We start from the raw sequence: 15,912 nt of genomic DNA on the forward strand, positions 1-15,912 counted from the left end.
GCATTGTAATTCAGGATGGATCCGTTTGGCTCCGCACGGCCAGGCGGACACCAAAACGATGTCCGTGGATCCTCCAAAAATCAAGGAAGACCCACGGACGAAAAAACAGTCACGGATCACGGACCAACGGAACCCCGTTTTGCGGACCGTGAAAAAATACTGTTGTGTGCATGAGGACTTAGACTTTTTTCTTACTTAAGTTATGCAGACGGATCCGTACTGAACGGATACCAGCGTTTGCATTTATAGGTGCGGATCCGTCTGTGCAGATACCAGACGAATCCGCACCTAACGCAGGTGTGAAAGTAGCCTAATGTACCTCCAGCCATATAATGACTTGATCTTTTCTGTACGTTGAATGCATAATTTTTGGGGCCTGTACTTCACTGGCCTGCAGTAAAATTTATATCCAATGACCATCTAATATACCTCCAGCCACATGATCTTTTCTGTATGGTGAATGCATAATTTTTAGGGCCTGTTATCTATCTGGCCAACAGTAAAATTGTTATACGGTGACCACCTAATGTACCTCCAGCCACATTATCAATTGTTCTTCTCTGTACGGTGAAAGAATAATTTTTGGGGCCTGTAGTCCACTGGCCTGCAGTAAAATTGATATCCATCGACTGTCTAATATACCTCCAGCCACATAATCACTTGATCTTTTATGTACTGTGAATGCGTAATTTTTGGGGCCTGTAATCTAACTGGCCAACAGTAAAATTCTTATACGGTGACCACCTAATATACCTCCAGCCACATTATCAATTGTTCTTTTTTGTACGGTGAATGAATAATTTTTTGGGCCTGTAGTTCACTGGCCTGCAGTAAAATTGATATCCATTGACCTTCTAATATACCTCCAGCCACATAATCAATTGATGTTTTCTGTCCGGTTAATGCCTATTGTTTGCGGCGAGTACTCCACTGACCTGCAGTAAAATTGATAACCAGTGACCGTCTAATATACCTCCAGCCACATAATCACTTGATGTTTTCTGTCTGGTGAATGCCTAATGTTTGGGGCCTGTACTCCTGTGGTCTAAAATAAAATTTTCTAGGATCCAGCAGGGCACATTTTTGACAGTTTCCCTTTAAGACGCATAAAAATGGCCCCTGATTAAAATACATATTTTTGTGTGGAATTTTTGCCATTGATCCCCCTCTGGTATGTCACTGTCCAAGTTGTGGGACGATTTATGCACTTCCAGTAAGTATTTAGTGGCTGCAAATATGACCTGAAGGTTTTTCAGGTTTCGCCAGCCATTAAAGTGAATGGGGCCCGCCGCGAACTTGCGGATTGCAAACATTTGATCGCGTTCGCAAATCGTCCCAGCCGATGTTCGTCCATCACTAGTGTAGAGGTGGCAGCAGCATGAGGAGACCACAGAGTGGCAAGGTGACATAGAGTGGAGGTGACTATTCACTATGTTTCAATGACGGCTGGCAGGGTGCACTGCAAGTATGCTACCACCTGCTGGTTCAGGTTCTGCTCCAGGTCTAGATGCTGCTGGTGAGTAGTTTCTTCACTATGCAGGTGAAAAAAAAAGGCTGCGGTCACGCCCTGCCCTGTGAGTGATCTGAGAAGATCTGTCAGACTTGCTGCACATACAGTCAGGTCGATAAATATTGGGACATCGACACAATTCTAACATTTTTGGCTCTATACACCACCACAATGGATTTGAAATGAAACGAACAAGATGTGCTTTAACTGCAGACTGTCAGCTTTAATTTGAGGGTATTTACATCCAAATCAGGTGAACGGTGTAGGAATTACAACAGTTTGCATATGTGCCTCCCACTTGTTAAGGGACCAAAAGTAATGGGACGAAATAATAATCATAAATCAAACTTTGACTTTTTAATACTTGGTTGCAAATCCTTTGCAGTCAATTACAGCCTGAAGTCTGGAACGCATAGCCATCACCAGACGCTGGGTTTCATCCCTGGTGATGCTCTGCCAGGCCTCTACTGCAACTGTCTTCAGTTCCTGCTTGTTCTTGGGGCATTTTCCCTTCAGTTTTGTCTTCAGCAAGTGAAATGCATGTTCAATCGGATTCAGGTTAGGTGATTGACTTGGCCATTGCATAACATTCCACTTCTTTCCCTTAAAAAACTCTTTGCTGCTTTTGCAGTATGCTTTGGGTCATTGTCTATCTGCACTGTGAAGCGCTGTCCAATGAGTTCTGAAGCATTTGGCTAAATATGAGCAGATAATATTGCCCGAAACACTTCAGAATTCATCCTGCTGCTTTTGTTAGCAGTCACATCATTAATAAATACAAGAGAACCAGTTCCATTGGCAGCCATACATGCCCACGCCATGACACTACCACCACCATGCTTCACTAATGAGGTGGTATGCTTAGGATCATGAGCAGTTCCTTTCCTTCTCCATACTCTTCTCTTTCCATTACTCTGGTACAAGTTGATCCTGGTCTCATCTGTCCATAGGATGTTGTTCCAGAACTGTGAAGGCTTTTTTAGATGTCGTTTGGCAAACTCTAATCTGGCCTTCCTGTTTTTGAGGCTCACCAATGGTTTACATCTTGTGGTGAACCCTCTGTATTCACTCTGGTGAAGTCTTCTCTTGATTGTTGACTTTGACACACATACACCTACCTCCTGGAGAGTGTTCTTGATCTGGCCAACTGTTGTGAAGGGTGTTTTTCTTCACCAGGGAACGAATTCTTCGGTCATCCACCACAGTTGTTTTCCGTGGTCTTCCGGGTCTTTTGGTGTTGCTGAGCTCACCGGTGCGTTCCTTCTTTTTTTAAATGTTCAAAACAGTTGTTTTGGCCACGCCTAATGTTTTTGCTATCTCTCTGATGGGTTTGTTGTGTTTTTTCAGCCTAATGATGGCTTGCTTCACTGATAGTGACAGCTCTTTGGATCTCATCTTGGGAGTTGACAGCAACAGATTCCAAATGCAAATAGCACACTTGAAATGAACTCTGGACCTTTTATCTGCTCATTGTAATTGCCATAATGAGGGAATAACACACACCTGGCCATGGAACAGCAGAGAAGCCAAATCGTCCCATTACTTTTGGTCCCTTAACAAGTGGGAGGCACATATGCAAACTGTTGTAGTTCCTACACCGTTCACCTGATTTGGATGCAAATACCCTCAAATTAAAGCTGACAGTCTGCAGTTAAAGCACATCTTGTTGGTTTCATTTCAAATCCATTGTGGTGGTGTATAGAGCCAAAAATGTTAGAATTGTGTCGATGTCCCAATATTTATGGACCTGACTGTATTTCTTTGTTGTGGCTTTGGGCAGGATCCCACCCCCTCACAGGTTCTGCTCATTAGTTAGTGATGTTATTTATACGATATGGCGATGTTCACATCCTCCACCAGCTTAACAAAAAACTGCCACACCGCCGAGTAGGTGATTTTACCCCCAACACTACACACTACGACTGACTGCTACCGCCGCTGCCTCTGTTAACTCGTGTATCACTACTTCCTGGGCAGGTAGGCTCCCGCGAAGCGGGTGGTCTATCCCGGGCACGTTTGGTTCCCAACCTCCAAGTGCTGCCACCCTGCTGACTCCTGGCAATGCTAGCGACTTGCTGGCTCCGCTGCTGCCTCACAGGCAAGCTGCCACCCTCTTCTCCTGATGATGATGAAGCCCTTTCGTCACCCGGCTCCCAAGTGCGATCAGCTACATCACCATCATCAAGTACCGTCCGCACGTCACGGATGTCCTCCTCAATCGTCTCTGGGTCAGCAGCCTGACCGCTCGCAACACCAGCCCCCACGCCAGTCTCCTCATCACTACTTGCCCGCCTACCGGAGGAAGTGGCGGATGTCTACTCCAGATATTGGCTGGGTGGTAGATGCTGACTGTCCCCTAGTAGCTCGTCCTCGCTGAAAAGTGGAGCTGAGCCTACGGCATATAATACTTCTCGCAGTGGGGGAACTAAAAAAGACAGATGAAGGTTCAGGACAGGTGGGGGCACAGGGCCTGCTCCCGCGCAATGCCAACTAGGGGTTGTGTCTGACGAACCCACCGACTCTTGGCTGGGGGTGTCTGATGTCACTTGTGATGAAGTGGATGACCGAGTCAACCATTCAACAACCGCTGGGTTGCTGGTCAAGACACAACCGCTAGATGACACTGGGAGCTCAGGCCTCTCGCTGTGACCCCTGCTGCCACGCCCCCTTACTCTGCTGTGATCTCTGCCTGCACCATAAACATTTAGGCCTCTGCCACTCCCCTGTTCAGGCCTGGCATTTCTCTGTCTGACATACTGTTAGACCCACACGAGACCCCAGCCAGCATTCACACACATCGGCACCCCACAATCGCATTTGCGGGGTGCTGATGGGAGACAGAGGGAGTCCGCTCCCTCTGTCAGCATTTTACATGCGGTGGGCGCCATTGCCCGCGGCATGTAAAGTGTTAAACAGCCTGGATCGGCACTCCTGTGAGTGTGAGAGCCGGGGCCCCAATCCCCGCTGCATGGGGGACCCTTGCAGCGCTTAGACTGGGCCACCGTAAAAAAGTGATGGCCCAGCCTAAAGCCCCTTAGATACAGCCGTAAAAAGGCGTATGGGTGGTCACTAAGGGGTTAATAGTTTTTTTTATGTATATAGGCTAGATGAGATTCTGTGCTGGGGGACTGGGAGCCCATCTTTGTTAGGGGCCGACCGGGGGATTCCCCTGTGGGACAGTTTGAGCCTTTCATAAAAATGGAGCACATAAATAAAACTGAGCTGAAATACCAGACACTGCCCAATGGCAAGTATGATGCTTTTTTTTGGGGGGTGGGGGGGGTCCTTTTGCCATGACAGACAACCCCTATGGTTCTGTTTGATGGACACACACATTCTTCTACAAGCATATCATTATGTAACCATCCGCTTTGTCTGGGTGCCAGGAACATTATGCAAGGTTTATGATTTGTACATAGTAATTTCTATAATATTGAATAATTCCATATTTCTCTTTTTTTCAGTTTTGGAACAATGAGTTTTTAACCTGGACCCCAGCAAAATGTGGATCAGTTGAGAAAATTTCATTGCCAGTGGAGGACATCTGGACCCCAGACATAATTGTCTATGAGTTGTATGTGTTGACAGCCATATTTCTACTTGTGTGTGTATAGTCAGTAATGCCAGTAGTTGATCTGTCTTCTGTCACAGTAGGTGGGGAAAGGAAGAACACCAAATAAACAAACCACAACAGTAACACAGACTAGGCCCAAAAGCTAGTGAGGAGGGGGAAGGTAACCTCCTAGTAATCCCTGAGCCTCTCCCTGACTGCTAACAGTATGAGCTAATCCTAATGGTGGAAAAACTCATACACCGGAACCTAAGACCTGCTGAAACTGACTCAAACCCTAAATTAGGGAGCGGGGATGAGACTGCCGGGACCTTCCACCGTGAAGGGACCAGCGTCTCCCTGAGGCCTAGACACAACACACACACAAAGTAGAAACAGGAGGATTTAGCTTCAGATGAGTAAGAAGTAGGAGAACTTCTAACAACCTGTAACGGTCGCGTACACACACACACAGGGGGGAAGGAAGTGACCACTGCGCTCCACCCTCACCCCTGGCCCTGCCTACTTGCCTCGCAAGTCCTAATGACAGGGGACAACTGGACAGTAATCTCTAGCTTGGAATAAGTCCAGGGAGGACAGACCAGACAAACAACAGAATGTGAACGGACCGAGTCAATACCAAGAGAGCAACGAAGTACAAATGGAGCAAGCAGAGAATAGTCAGGAGAAGCCAAGGTCATAAATACCAGGAGAGTCGTGAAGTACCAAAAGAGTCAGGAGAGGATCGTCAGGAGGAAGCCGGGTTCAGAATACTAGGAGAGCAGCAAAGTACAGAAGGAGCAGGCAGAGGATCGTCAGGAAATCAGCAGAAGGTAAGTACGCCAGGTCAGACAAAATCGCAGGTGGAACCTAAATAACAGGCAACCTGTGGCCAGCAGGCTGCCTGTTTAAATACTGAGTAGCAGGGGTCATGTGACGTGCCCAGCTCGGTGCTCAGGCTTAATCTGGTTGCTGGGGGAACCGAGGACGCCGGCCATGCTGAGGAGACGTGCGCAGGCGGATCTGTCCCGCCCCCCACCACCTAGGAGACGAGGACGCTGCACGCGCCCTCGCTCCTGCACAGAGGCGCTGTGGAGAGTGAGCGCATCACCGGCGCCCCGTGACACAACTAGCTTGGAACTCCAGAAGGAAATAACAACCGCAAGGTCTGCAGTGAGAGGTGGGCTAAAATAGAGCCACTAAACAGCAAATGAGCAGAACCTGTGGAGAGGCGAGATCCTGCCCACAACAACAGACAGCAAGGAAAAACAGAAAGATCTGTCAGATAGACTCACGTGCTGCAAGTCTATCTGATTTTCTCAGACCTCTCACAGGGCAGGCAGTGACATCTTCCTGACGTGCTAAGTACCTTATGGTGGATACAGTATCTTCTAACTGTATCCTTTTTGATGTGAAATATCAGCCTGCTGAAACCTAATGTTTATGCTGACTTGACAAAAAAAGATTATTTTAAATGGACAGGAAAATGTTCTGAGGTGGTAGAAGATAGAGAAGATGCAGCAGGACTGAAGCAAAGGAGATTTGTATTGTAAAATTATAACTCCTTATTATTCTTGCATTATGTATGTGTGTAACTGCAAACTGTATTATTTTTTCTGCAGCATAGATGAGGATAAGTCACAGCGGACCCCCTTCGTATTTGTTAATCACACTGGACGCGTGCGATATGACAGAATGCTTAGAGTGGTCAGTTCATGTAATCTTGGCATCTTCAACTTCCCATTTGATGTTCAGAACTGTTCTTTGACCTTTGGCTCATACATGCACACAGGTGTGTATTACAAGTTCATATTGGCAAATAAATGATGTACGAAACTATACAAATAGCAAGTTACAAGTAAGTACTGAGCCCCTAGGGTAAAGGCAATGCTCCCGTTGCTCCTAGAGGCTCATTTGCATATAATAAAGCATCATTTTTCTCAGCAATGCCGGCACATATGAACATGGGACCAACACAGATGTCTTCAGCTGCCAAGCACACATGCAACAGGTCAGACAGTTTTAATGTACAAATTTGCTAACAGATGCCCTTTAAGGTACCAGTGTCCCCTTCCCGATAGCATTAAACTTTTTTATTTTTTATCTTGTAGGGGACGGCAGAAGGAATAAGCACAGGAAAAGGCACATTTCATGACCAAACTAATTTGTGGTCCATTTTTAGACTATATGGGATTAAAAACCAAATGTCAAATTTGATTCCCATTCACCAGTCATTCAAGTGGTTAATAAAAATGAGGCAAAGAGAGAGAAAGAAACACGGCGGCACTGCCCCCACCGGTGAAACCGCTGTTGTCAGCTTGCATGCGGTATGAAGATATCCAGTGCGTGGTGCTCAGCAAAAAATCATCAAGTAGAGGTTCACAATGCGAGGAGAAGAAAATAGTAGAGTTGCGGCACTCACCAGGATACAGATAAGTAATTTTATTGAAGCTTCCTTGGAAGTAGATACATTAGGGATCCAGGGGCGGACACACTGTTGCAGGCGGCGACGGCCGTTTCGCGCGTGGGATCGCGCTTCCTCAGGCCGCTCAATACGTCATGGCGCAAGTACGCACTTTATAGAGGCGGACAGGGGACGGCCGGCGCCGTCATCCACAGCTGTTCGCTCCTGAAGTGAAATGACATATATTAAAAACAAGCACACAGCAGTAACAATGTAAATATAATCAAATAGCAACATAAGTACAGGATCAAACACAATTCACTTGCTAATACCCCCACACAGTGGGACATGTATGCAAGGACCTGGATAAGTGGGAAAGATATAATACAAAGACAATACATACGGTGTCCCTGTAAACAGAGGGGGGACGCGCGCAACATTAGCATAATCAAAAACAGGCGCGTAACAAAGGACTAAGTGGACAAAGGCACCTAATGCTGAGCAGAAGGTAAAAAGGCATAAAGCGGGAAATATAAAACAAAGGATAGCCAAATATGGTGAGACACAGACCCGTAGATATGTACACAGATACATTGAGCGCATTCAAATTACAGAAAGACAGACATGTCATTTCTGTCATTCATGCCCGCTGGGCCCATAGCGCCCGTCTGCATTATCCACCTTGCCTCCCTCTGCAGGAGTAGGCGGTGTCGATCCCCCCCACGAGGGATGGGACGGACATGCTCCACCCCTGCAAAGGAGAGGCAACGCGGATGAGCGTCATGGGCGGTACGAATATGGTCAATAAGGCGAGGACTGCCTCTGCCTGACCTAATAGAGCCGACATGCTCGCGTATACGCTCGAAAAGGGGACGTATAGTCTTTCCTACGTAAAAACGTCCACAGGGACAAAAGACCATGTACACCACGTAGGACGTACGGCAATTAATAAACTCTCGCACTGTATGTGTAACTCCCCCAAAAAATAAATGCTTGCTGCACACATTGAGTGCGCAGAACGAGCAATGACCGCATTTGAAGTTGCCCTTAGGCTTACCCAGCCAGGTCTCGCCCTTGGGTGTAGAAAAAACACTCCTGACGAGTTTATTTTTAAGTGTAGGGCATCTCCTAAATGCGATCAAAGGTTTCTCGTCCGTCACACTACTGAGAGATGGATCCCCTCTCAGGAGGTCCCAGTTTTGATTGATCACCTGCTTAAGCGTGTCTGCGGCAGCACTGTATTGGAACGAAAATGCAAAACGTGATGGTATGGAGTTGGTTTCTCTCTCCCTGAGTAGGGAGGTACGATCCAATTTAGCGGCCTTACGCATGGCCGCTGAAACACCATTCGACAGATAACCCCTATCCAGGAGCCTTTTACGAAGCTCCCTGGCTTGCCTGAAAAAGCCTTCATCTGTATCATTAATCCTGCGTAATCGGGCAAATTGTCCATAAGGGACAGCACGTTTAACCGAGGGTGGATGAAAACTGGTCTAGTGGAGGAGGGAGTTGGTTGCTGTAGGTTTACGATGGCCACTGGTGTGTACAGTGCCATCCCTGACAGTGACCTGCACATCCAAAAAGTCCAGGGATTCACCACCAAACTTGACGGTGAACCTCATGTTCATCTGGTTGTGTGCGTTTAAATTGTCAACAAAGGCATAGCACAACTCCTCACTCCCCCACCAGACCAGGAAGATGTCATCCACATACCTCAGGAAAAGATGGATGTGGCGTAGATAGGGGTTATCCGTCGAAAAGATGTAGGTCTCTTCAAATACCGTCAGGTACAGGTTTGCAAATGTGCACGAGACAGGGGTGCCCATTGCAGTACCTAGTACCTGGCGGTACCAGAGACCATCAAATTAGAAAACATTATTGCTAAGGACTAAGTCCAAAGCTTCATGGACGAAGTCTATGAACATAGCACTCTTGTCGGTTTTTTGCAAAACCGTCTCGACTGCTTGAAGGCCCAAGTTGTGTGGAATGCGGGTGTATAAACTCTCGACATCAAGAGAGGCGAGGTGAAAGTCTTCCTGCCACTCAAGGTGGCTGAGCGCACGAAGAAAGTCACCCGTATCCTTCAAATAGGTCGGAGTACTACGTAACAAGGGCCTGAGGAGCCAGTCAACATAGCTAGACAGGGGCTCCATCACTGAGCCGATCCCCGCGATAATGGGACGACCTGGGGGTCGGGTCAGTGATTTGTGAACTTTTGGTATAAAATACCATGTGGGAATTTTGGGAAAAGCTGGTATGAGACGCTCTTTCATATTGTTGGGTAAAAAACCATTAAAAATATAATGGTTAATTAAAGCATACAATTTTGATGATATACCGGGTATGGGGTCCCCCTTGAGTTTAGAATAAACCATGCAATCTCCCAATTGCCGGTGTGCCTCCTCCAGATAATACTCCCTGGGCATCAGGACCACATTCCCTCCCTTGTCGGCCGGCTTAATGACCATACTGGTCTGTTTGCTCAACCACAGAAGAGCACGAGATTCTTCTATCGATAGATTAGAAGATGCTGCCGGATACACCAGCGCACAAATTTCTCTTAATACTCGTTTGTGGAAGAGATCTATAGCAGAGCCGGCCGGCATGGGAGGAAGGAAGGTGGACCTGACGCCCCCTGTGTACTTATTCAAATGGCCCACTGTGGCCACAGGCTCCTCTGGTGCAGTGTTAGACAAGAAGTGTATGCATGCAATTTCTTCCTCAGTGAATCTGCCCGACAGATGAAAGTCGGTAAGAGACATGGTTGCTGGGACCTCTCCCTGTGAGAGATTATGGCAACGGACAGGGGTCTCAGCAAACGCCTTTTTAAGATATAACTTACGAACTGATAGAAAAAGATCAATCTCAAAATCCACTAGGTTGAACTGCCCGGGCAGGCTGTATCCCAGCCCCCGATTGAGGAGTGGGATACAGCCCGGCGGCAGTTCAGAGCCCGTGAGATTGATAACAATATTATGGGTAGGTACACAGCAGTGCGGTTCATCACGCTCTATTGCCGCCAAGTAACTTGACGCCTCCTCCTCGTGGACTTTCGGGTTTCTCTTACTGTTCCTTGAGTGTCGGCCACGCCCTCTTCTCGTGCCTTTTCTAAAGGGGTCGTTTCTTCACCCGAATTGGCTCCATTGCCTTCGGATAGGCTCGACTCGGAATCAGTGGCCCAGAAGTTGTGGCGACCTCTACGTGGCATACGTTTGGGGCGAATCTTTTTTTTACCCCAGTCAAATACGCGGTCTAGATCATAATCATTTTTGTCCCGGATCAATTTGTCCCTTTTACGGTCTTTGATCTCTGCCTGTGTGGTGTAACAGTACAGCCTGGATCACAGCGGCTCCCTGTGACGATACGCTGACTTGCGCTCCAGCGTGGAACGCACCGGCCGTCAGCGATGATACGCTGGCTTGCGTTCCAGCATGGAACGCAGCGACCGCCTGTGTTGTTACGCTGGCTTGCGCTCCAGCGTGGAACGCAGTGGCTGCTGGGCCGTCCTGTGACTCCGCCCACTTACCGTCCGGCCCTTAAATAGAAGACAGGTGCTAAGCAGGGTGTTCCACTAATGGAGTGCGCACCTTGCTAGCTCCACTGCATCTGAGGACTCTGTCCACATATCCAGACCTGGATCCCTAACAACAGCGTGAAGGACTGTCTACCTTCTTGCCACTGGCTTCCCCACTGCTGGCTTCCTAGCCAGGACCAACTAACCGCAAGTATATGCCTGTTACCTGCTCTGATTAATGTCCTGGAACTCTGAGTGGGGTGGTTCCTGACTGGTGTGAGACGATACTCCCAAACCAACTCTGAACCTACTGCATACTATATACTAAACTGTGGACATGCTCTGAACCTACTGCATACTATATACTAAACTGTGGACATGCTATACTAACTCTGAACCTACTGCATACTATATACTAAACTGTGGACATGCTCTGAACCTACTGCATACTATATACTAAACTGTGGACATGTTCTGAACCTACTGCATACTATATACTAAACTGTGGACATGCTCTGAACCTACTGCATTCTATATACTAAACTGAGGACATGCTATATACTAACCCTGAACCTACGGCATACAATATACTAAACTGGGGAGATGCTATATACTAACCCTGAACTTATTGCATACTAGATACTAACTCTGAACTGTGCACAAGCTTATACTAACTTGTGACTCCTGTAATACTGGGAGACCTTCCTCTCCAGCAGTAATACTAAATAGATGGATAGCGGTAAATGATTTTGTTACCCCAAACTCTCCGCCCAAGACTGAGAGAGACGCCTGGGGTACATACTGAGTAACCGCGAATCCCACAGCCAAGAACAAGGGCAGTGGGATAATAGTGCATGTCCATTGCTTCCGCAGTTGAGATCCTAACTGATCAACTAGGTGCGTTACATGTGGTGAGTAATTTTTTGTTTAGTCTCTTATCAAACCCGGCCATCTGTGATTCTAGGAGTCGTCTCTGAAGCTCCTCCTGTGCCTTGGCTAGCTCCTCTGTAACCACCACATATTCCCGCTGATCGCGGGCCAAAACAAGTTCCATAAGCTCTGTAGAAAAGCGCTGGTGCGCAGCCTTCCACTCCCCTGTGAACTGGGGATCATCGTCATACTGGACAATATCTTTGAACAGGCGCAGGCCTCGAGGGACCCGTCCGCTTTCTTTGTAGGATTTGAGGGACTCAATGGTCCAGAAGAGTCTCACCTCCTTATCCGCTAACTGAAATATTTTAGTTTCCAAATTCTTAGTGCTAATGGCAAGCACATAGTCCTGCTGGTCGCAGATAGCAAAGAATGTGTCCGCCCCTTCTCGACCCTGAATAAGACCACATGCTGTATCAGGTGCATTTGCTGATGCCGGATCGGCGGTCTGGGTGGTATCGGCGTGCTCTGCCATAATGTGTGGAGTAGTTAAATCAGGCAAAGAGAGAGAAAGAAACACGGCGGCACTGCCCCCACCGGTGAAACCGCTGTTGTCAGCGTGTGGACGTTTTTACGTAGGAAAGACTATACGTCCCCTTTTTGAGCGTATACGCGAGCATGTCGGCTCTATTAGGTCAGGCAGAGGCAGTCCTCGCCTTATTGACCATATTCGTACCGCCCATGACGCTCATCCGCGTTGCCTCTCCTTTGCAGGGGTGGAGCATGTCGTCCCATCCCTCGTGGGGGGGATCGACACCGCCTAATCCTGCAGAGGGAGGCAAGGTGGATAATGCAGACGGGCGCTATGGGCCCAGCGGGCATGAATGACAGAAATGACATGTCTGTCTTTCTGTAATTTGAATGCGCTCAATGTATCTGTGTACATATCTACGGGTCTGTGTCTCTCCATATTTGGCTATCCTTTGTTTTATATTTCCCGCTTTATGCTTTTTTACCTTCTGCTCAGCATTAGGTGCCTTTGTCCACTTAGTCCTTTGTTACGCGCCTGTTTTTGATTATGCTAATGTTGCGCACGTCCCCCCTCTGTTTACAGGGACACCGTATGTATTGTCTTTGTATTATATCTTTCCTACTTATCCAGGTCCTTGCATACATGTCCCACTGTGTGGGGGTATTAGCAAGTGAATTGTGTTTGATCCTGTACTTATGTTGCTATTTGATTATATTTAGATTGTTACTGCTGTGCGCTTGTTTTTAATATATGTCATTTCACTTCAGGAGCGAACAGCTGTGGATGACGGCGCCGGCCGTCCCCTGTCCGCCTCTATAAAGTGCGTACTTGCGCCATGACGTATTGAGCGGCCTGAGGAAGCACGATCCCACGCGCGAAACGGCCGTCGCCGCCTGCAACAGTGTGTCCGCCCCTGGATCCCTAATGTATCTACTTCCAAGGAAGCTTCAATAAAGTTACTTATCTGTATCCTGGTGAGTGCCGCAACTCTACTATTTTCTTCTCCTCGCATTGTTAATAAAAATGAGCCTGGGGTGTGGGTGATTAAAATAAATCATTACTTTACTGTTAATCTGCAGGATACCAGCACCGTACATGTATGGCGCTACCGGAAATAACTTAAGTCCAAGCGCCATACATGTATGGCACTCTGATAAGGTGGGCTCAGGGCACTCAATCAGCAGCAGCGGCCTGGCTGTTACTGACAGCTGAGCCCCTGTTGTATGTGCCAGCATCAGTGAATACACCAATGCCAGCATAATTACCCCTTGTATGCCGCAGTCAATGCTGACAACGGCATGTGTGGGGTTTGTGGAGGGTACAGGCATCCTCTGCGACATCATCAGGTCTTTGCGTTGTAGTGATTGGGACCCATAGACTGGTATGGCAGCCCAATGCCTTCCACAGGCATCGGAGTCTGCCAGCTACGGAAGCTTGATTGGGTTTCATAGGCACTCTGTCAGTGTACAAGCTGACAGGCAATGCATTATAATACACAATGTATTGTAATGCATTGTAGAGGGGATCAGCCCCAAATGTTGGAAGTCCCACAGAGGGGGGAAAATTTAAAGTAAAAAAAAAAAGTTTTTCATAATTAAAAAAATAAAAGTTAAAAAACAACACCCCTTTCCCATAATAAAGACATATAAATTTGTAAAAAAAAAAATAGAAGAAAAGGAAAAACGGATATAGTAGACATCACTGCATCTGTAACAAGTGGCCTTATAACAATATCATATAATCTAACCCCTCAGGTGAATGCCATAAAAAAATAAAAAAAAATAAAAAACTGTCCCAAAGCAGCCATTTTTTGGTCACCTTAACCCCAAAAAAGTGTAATATTGAAAGATCAAAAAATTATATGTACCCGAATAGTACCAATGAAAAGATCTATTCTTCCCACACAAACAAGCCCCTAGACAAGACGATCAGCGGAAAAATATAAAAAAAATGGCTTTAAGAAAATGGAAACAAAAAATGTTAAACTGAAACAAAAAAACAAAAGAAATACACATATTTGGTATTGTCGCATCCATAACGACCTACTCTATAAAAACAACACATGATCTATCCTGTCAGGATAACGCTGTAAAAAAAAAGATGAAGACTGTGCCAGTCATTTTTTGGTTACCTTGCCTCACAAAAATTGTAATATTGAGGAATCAAAAAATCATATGTACCACAAAATAGTACCAATAAAACTGTCACCTTATCCCGTAGTTTCCAAAATGGGATCACTTTTTGGGAGTGTCTGAATGCGATCTGCATTTTTTGCGTGTTGGATGCGGACCCATTCACTTCAATGCAAAAAAAATACAACACATCCTATTCTTGTCCGTTTTACAGACAGGAATAGGACTGTGCTATTATGGGCTGGACATTCAGTTCTGCAAAATGCGAATGTACAAGGCCAGTATCCGTGTTTTGCAAATCCGCAACTTAAAGAAAAAACAGGTGACGGTCGTGTCCATGAGCCCTTAAAAACAGAGAAATTCAAATTTGGAAAATTGCTAATTTTTCAAAATTTTCGGTAAATTTGGGATTTTTCTAGACATAAAAGAAAAACATATTGACTCAAATTTATCCCTAACATGAAGTAAAATGTGTAATGATAAAAGAATCTCAGAATGGTTTGGATAAGTAAAAGTAAGTAGAGTTATTACCACATAAAGTGACACGTCAGATTTGCAAAAATCAGCCTGGGATTTAAGGTGAAAAATCGTTTGGTTCTGAAGGGGTTAAATGGTGCTCCAATAATTCCCACTGGTTTTTGTTTACTTTGCTGCAGTGGTGACATCAGATCAACACATGCGACCATTGCAGCCAATTACTGGACCCAGTGTAATGACTGGTGCATTTAACTGTTAACCAGTTATTGACCACCAATATGCCTTTCTATGGCAGTTACTAACAGGCCTTAGGCTAGGCTGCTAGTCTAAGTGCTGCATGGGTCTGCCTTGCAGCGTAGAGCAAGAGCCCAGCTCTCACATCTCGGAGTGGCAGAAGCAGCTACCCAGGCCGTTTAACCCCTTAGATGCCGCGGTCAATAGTACAGTGAGTGGTTTAAAAGGAGGGAGCTCTCTCTGAGGCATCGGCACCACTGCAAAACAGATGGCAGGATGCTAAGGTCTCAATATGGCAGCCAGGCACAGCCTGTGCCTGTCAGTATAGTAGTGAGCTGCAGTAACAAGCTGCCAGGAGGCCACAGCACTCACCAGAGGGTTGGTGAGCACCGCAGCTTCCAGAAACATCAGGGATAGGTCATCTGTCAACAGATTTGTACCTATGACACTGGCTGACCTGTTACATGTGCACTTGGCAGCTGAAGACATCTGTGTTGGTCCCATGTTCATATGTGCCCACAAAGCTGTGAAAAATGAAGTTTAAATACAAGCAATTGAGCCCCTAGGAACAATGGGGGTGTTGCCGTTACACCTAGAAACTCTTCTCTCTCTGCAACTGCCGTGCTCTCTCTGCTTTGATTGGCAGGGCCAGGTGTGATGATTTTTTCACTGCCTGTCCCTGTCAATCA

General features: G+C 46.5%; 1 protein-coding gene across 1 annotated transcript in view; it reads left to right on the plus strand.

Moving 5' to 3' along the window:
* The window catches only part of LOC120999148 (5-hydroxytryptamine receptor 3A-like), a 61,292-nt gene that overhangs the window by 20,684 nt on the left and 24,696 nt on the right, over nt 1-15,912 (plus strand). Inside the window, exons 4-5 of the mRNA XM_040430021.1 lie at nt 4,975-5,084; nt 6,683-6,852. Coding sequence (XP_040285955.1) covers nt 4,975-5,084; nt 6,683-6,852 — 280 coding nt within the window. The remainder of the gene's footprint in view (nt 1-4,974; nt 5,085-6,682; nt 6,853-15,912) is intronic.

Source organism: Bufo bufo, chromosome 4 (assembly GCF_905171765.1).
Source record: "Bufo bufo chromosome 4, aBufBuf1.1, whole genome shotgun sequence".
NCBI lineage: Eukaryota > Metazoa > Chordata > Amphibia > Anura > Bufonidae > Bufo > Bufo bufo.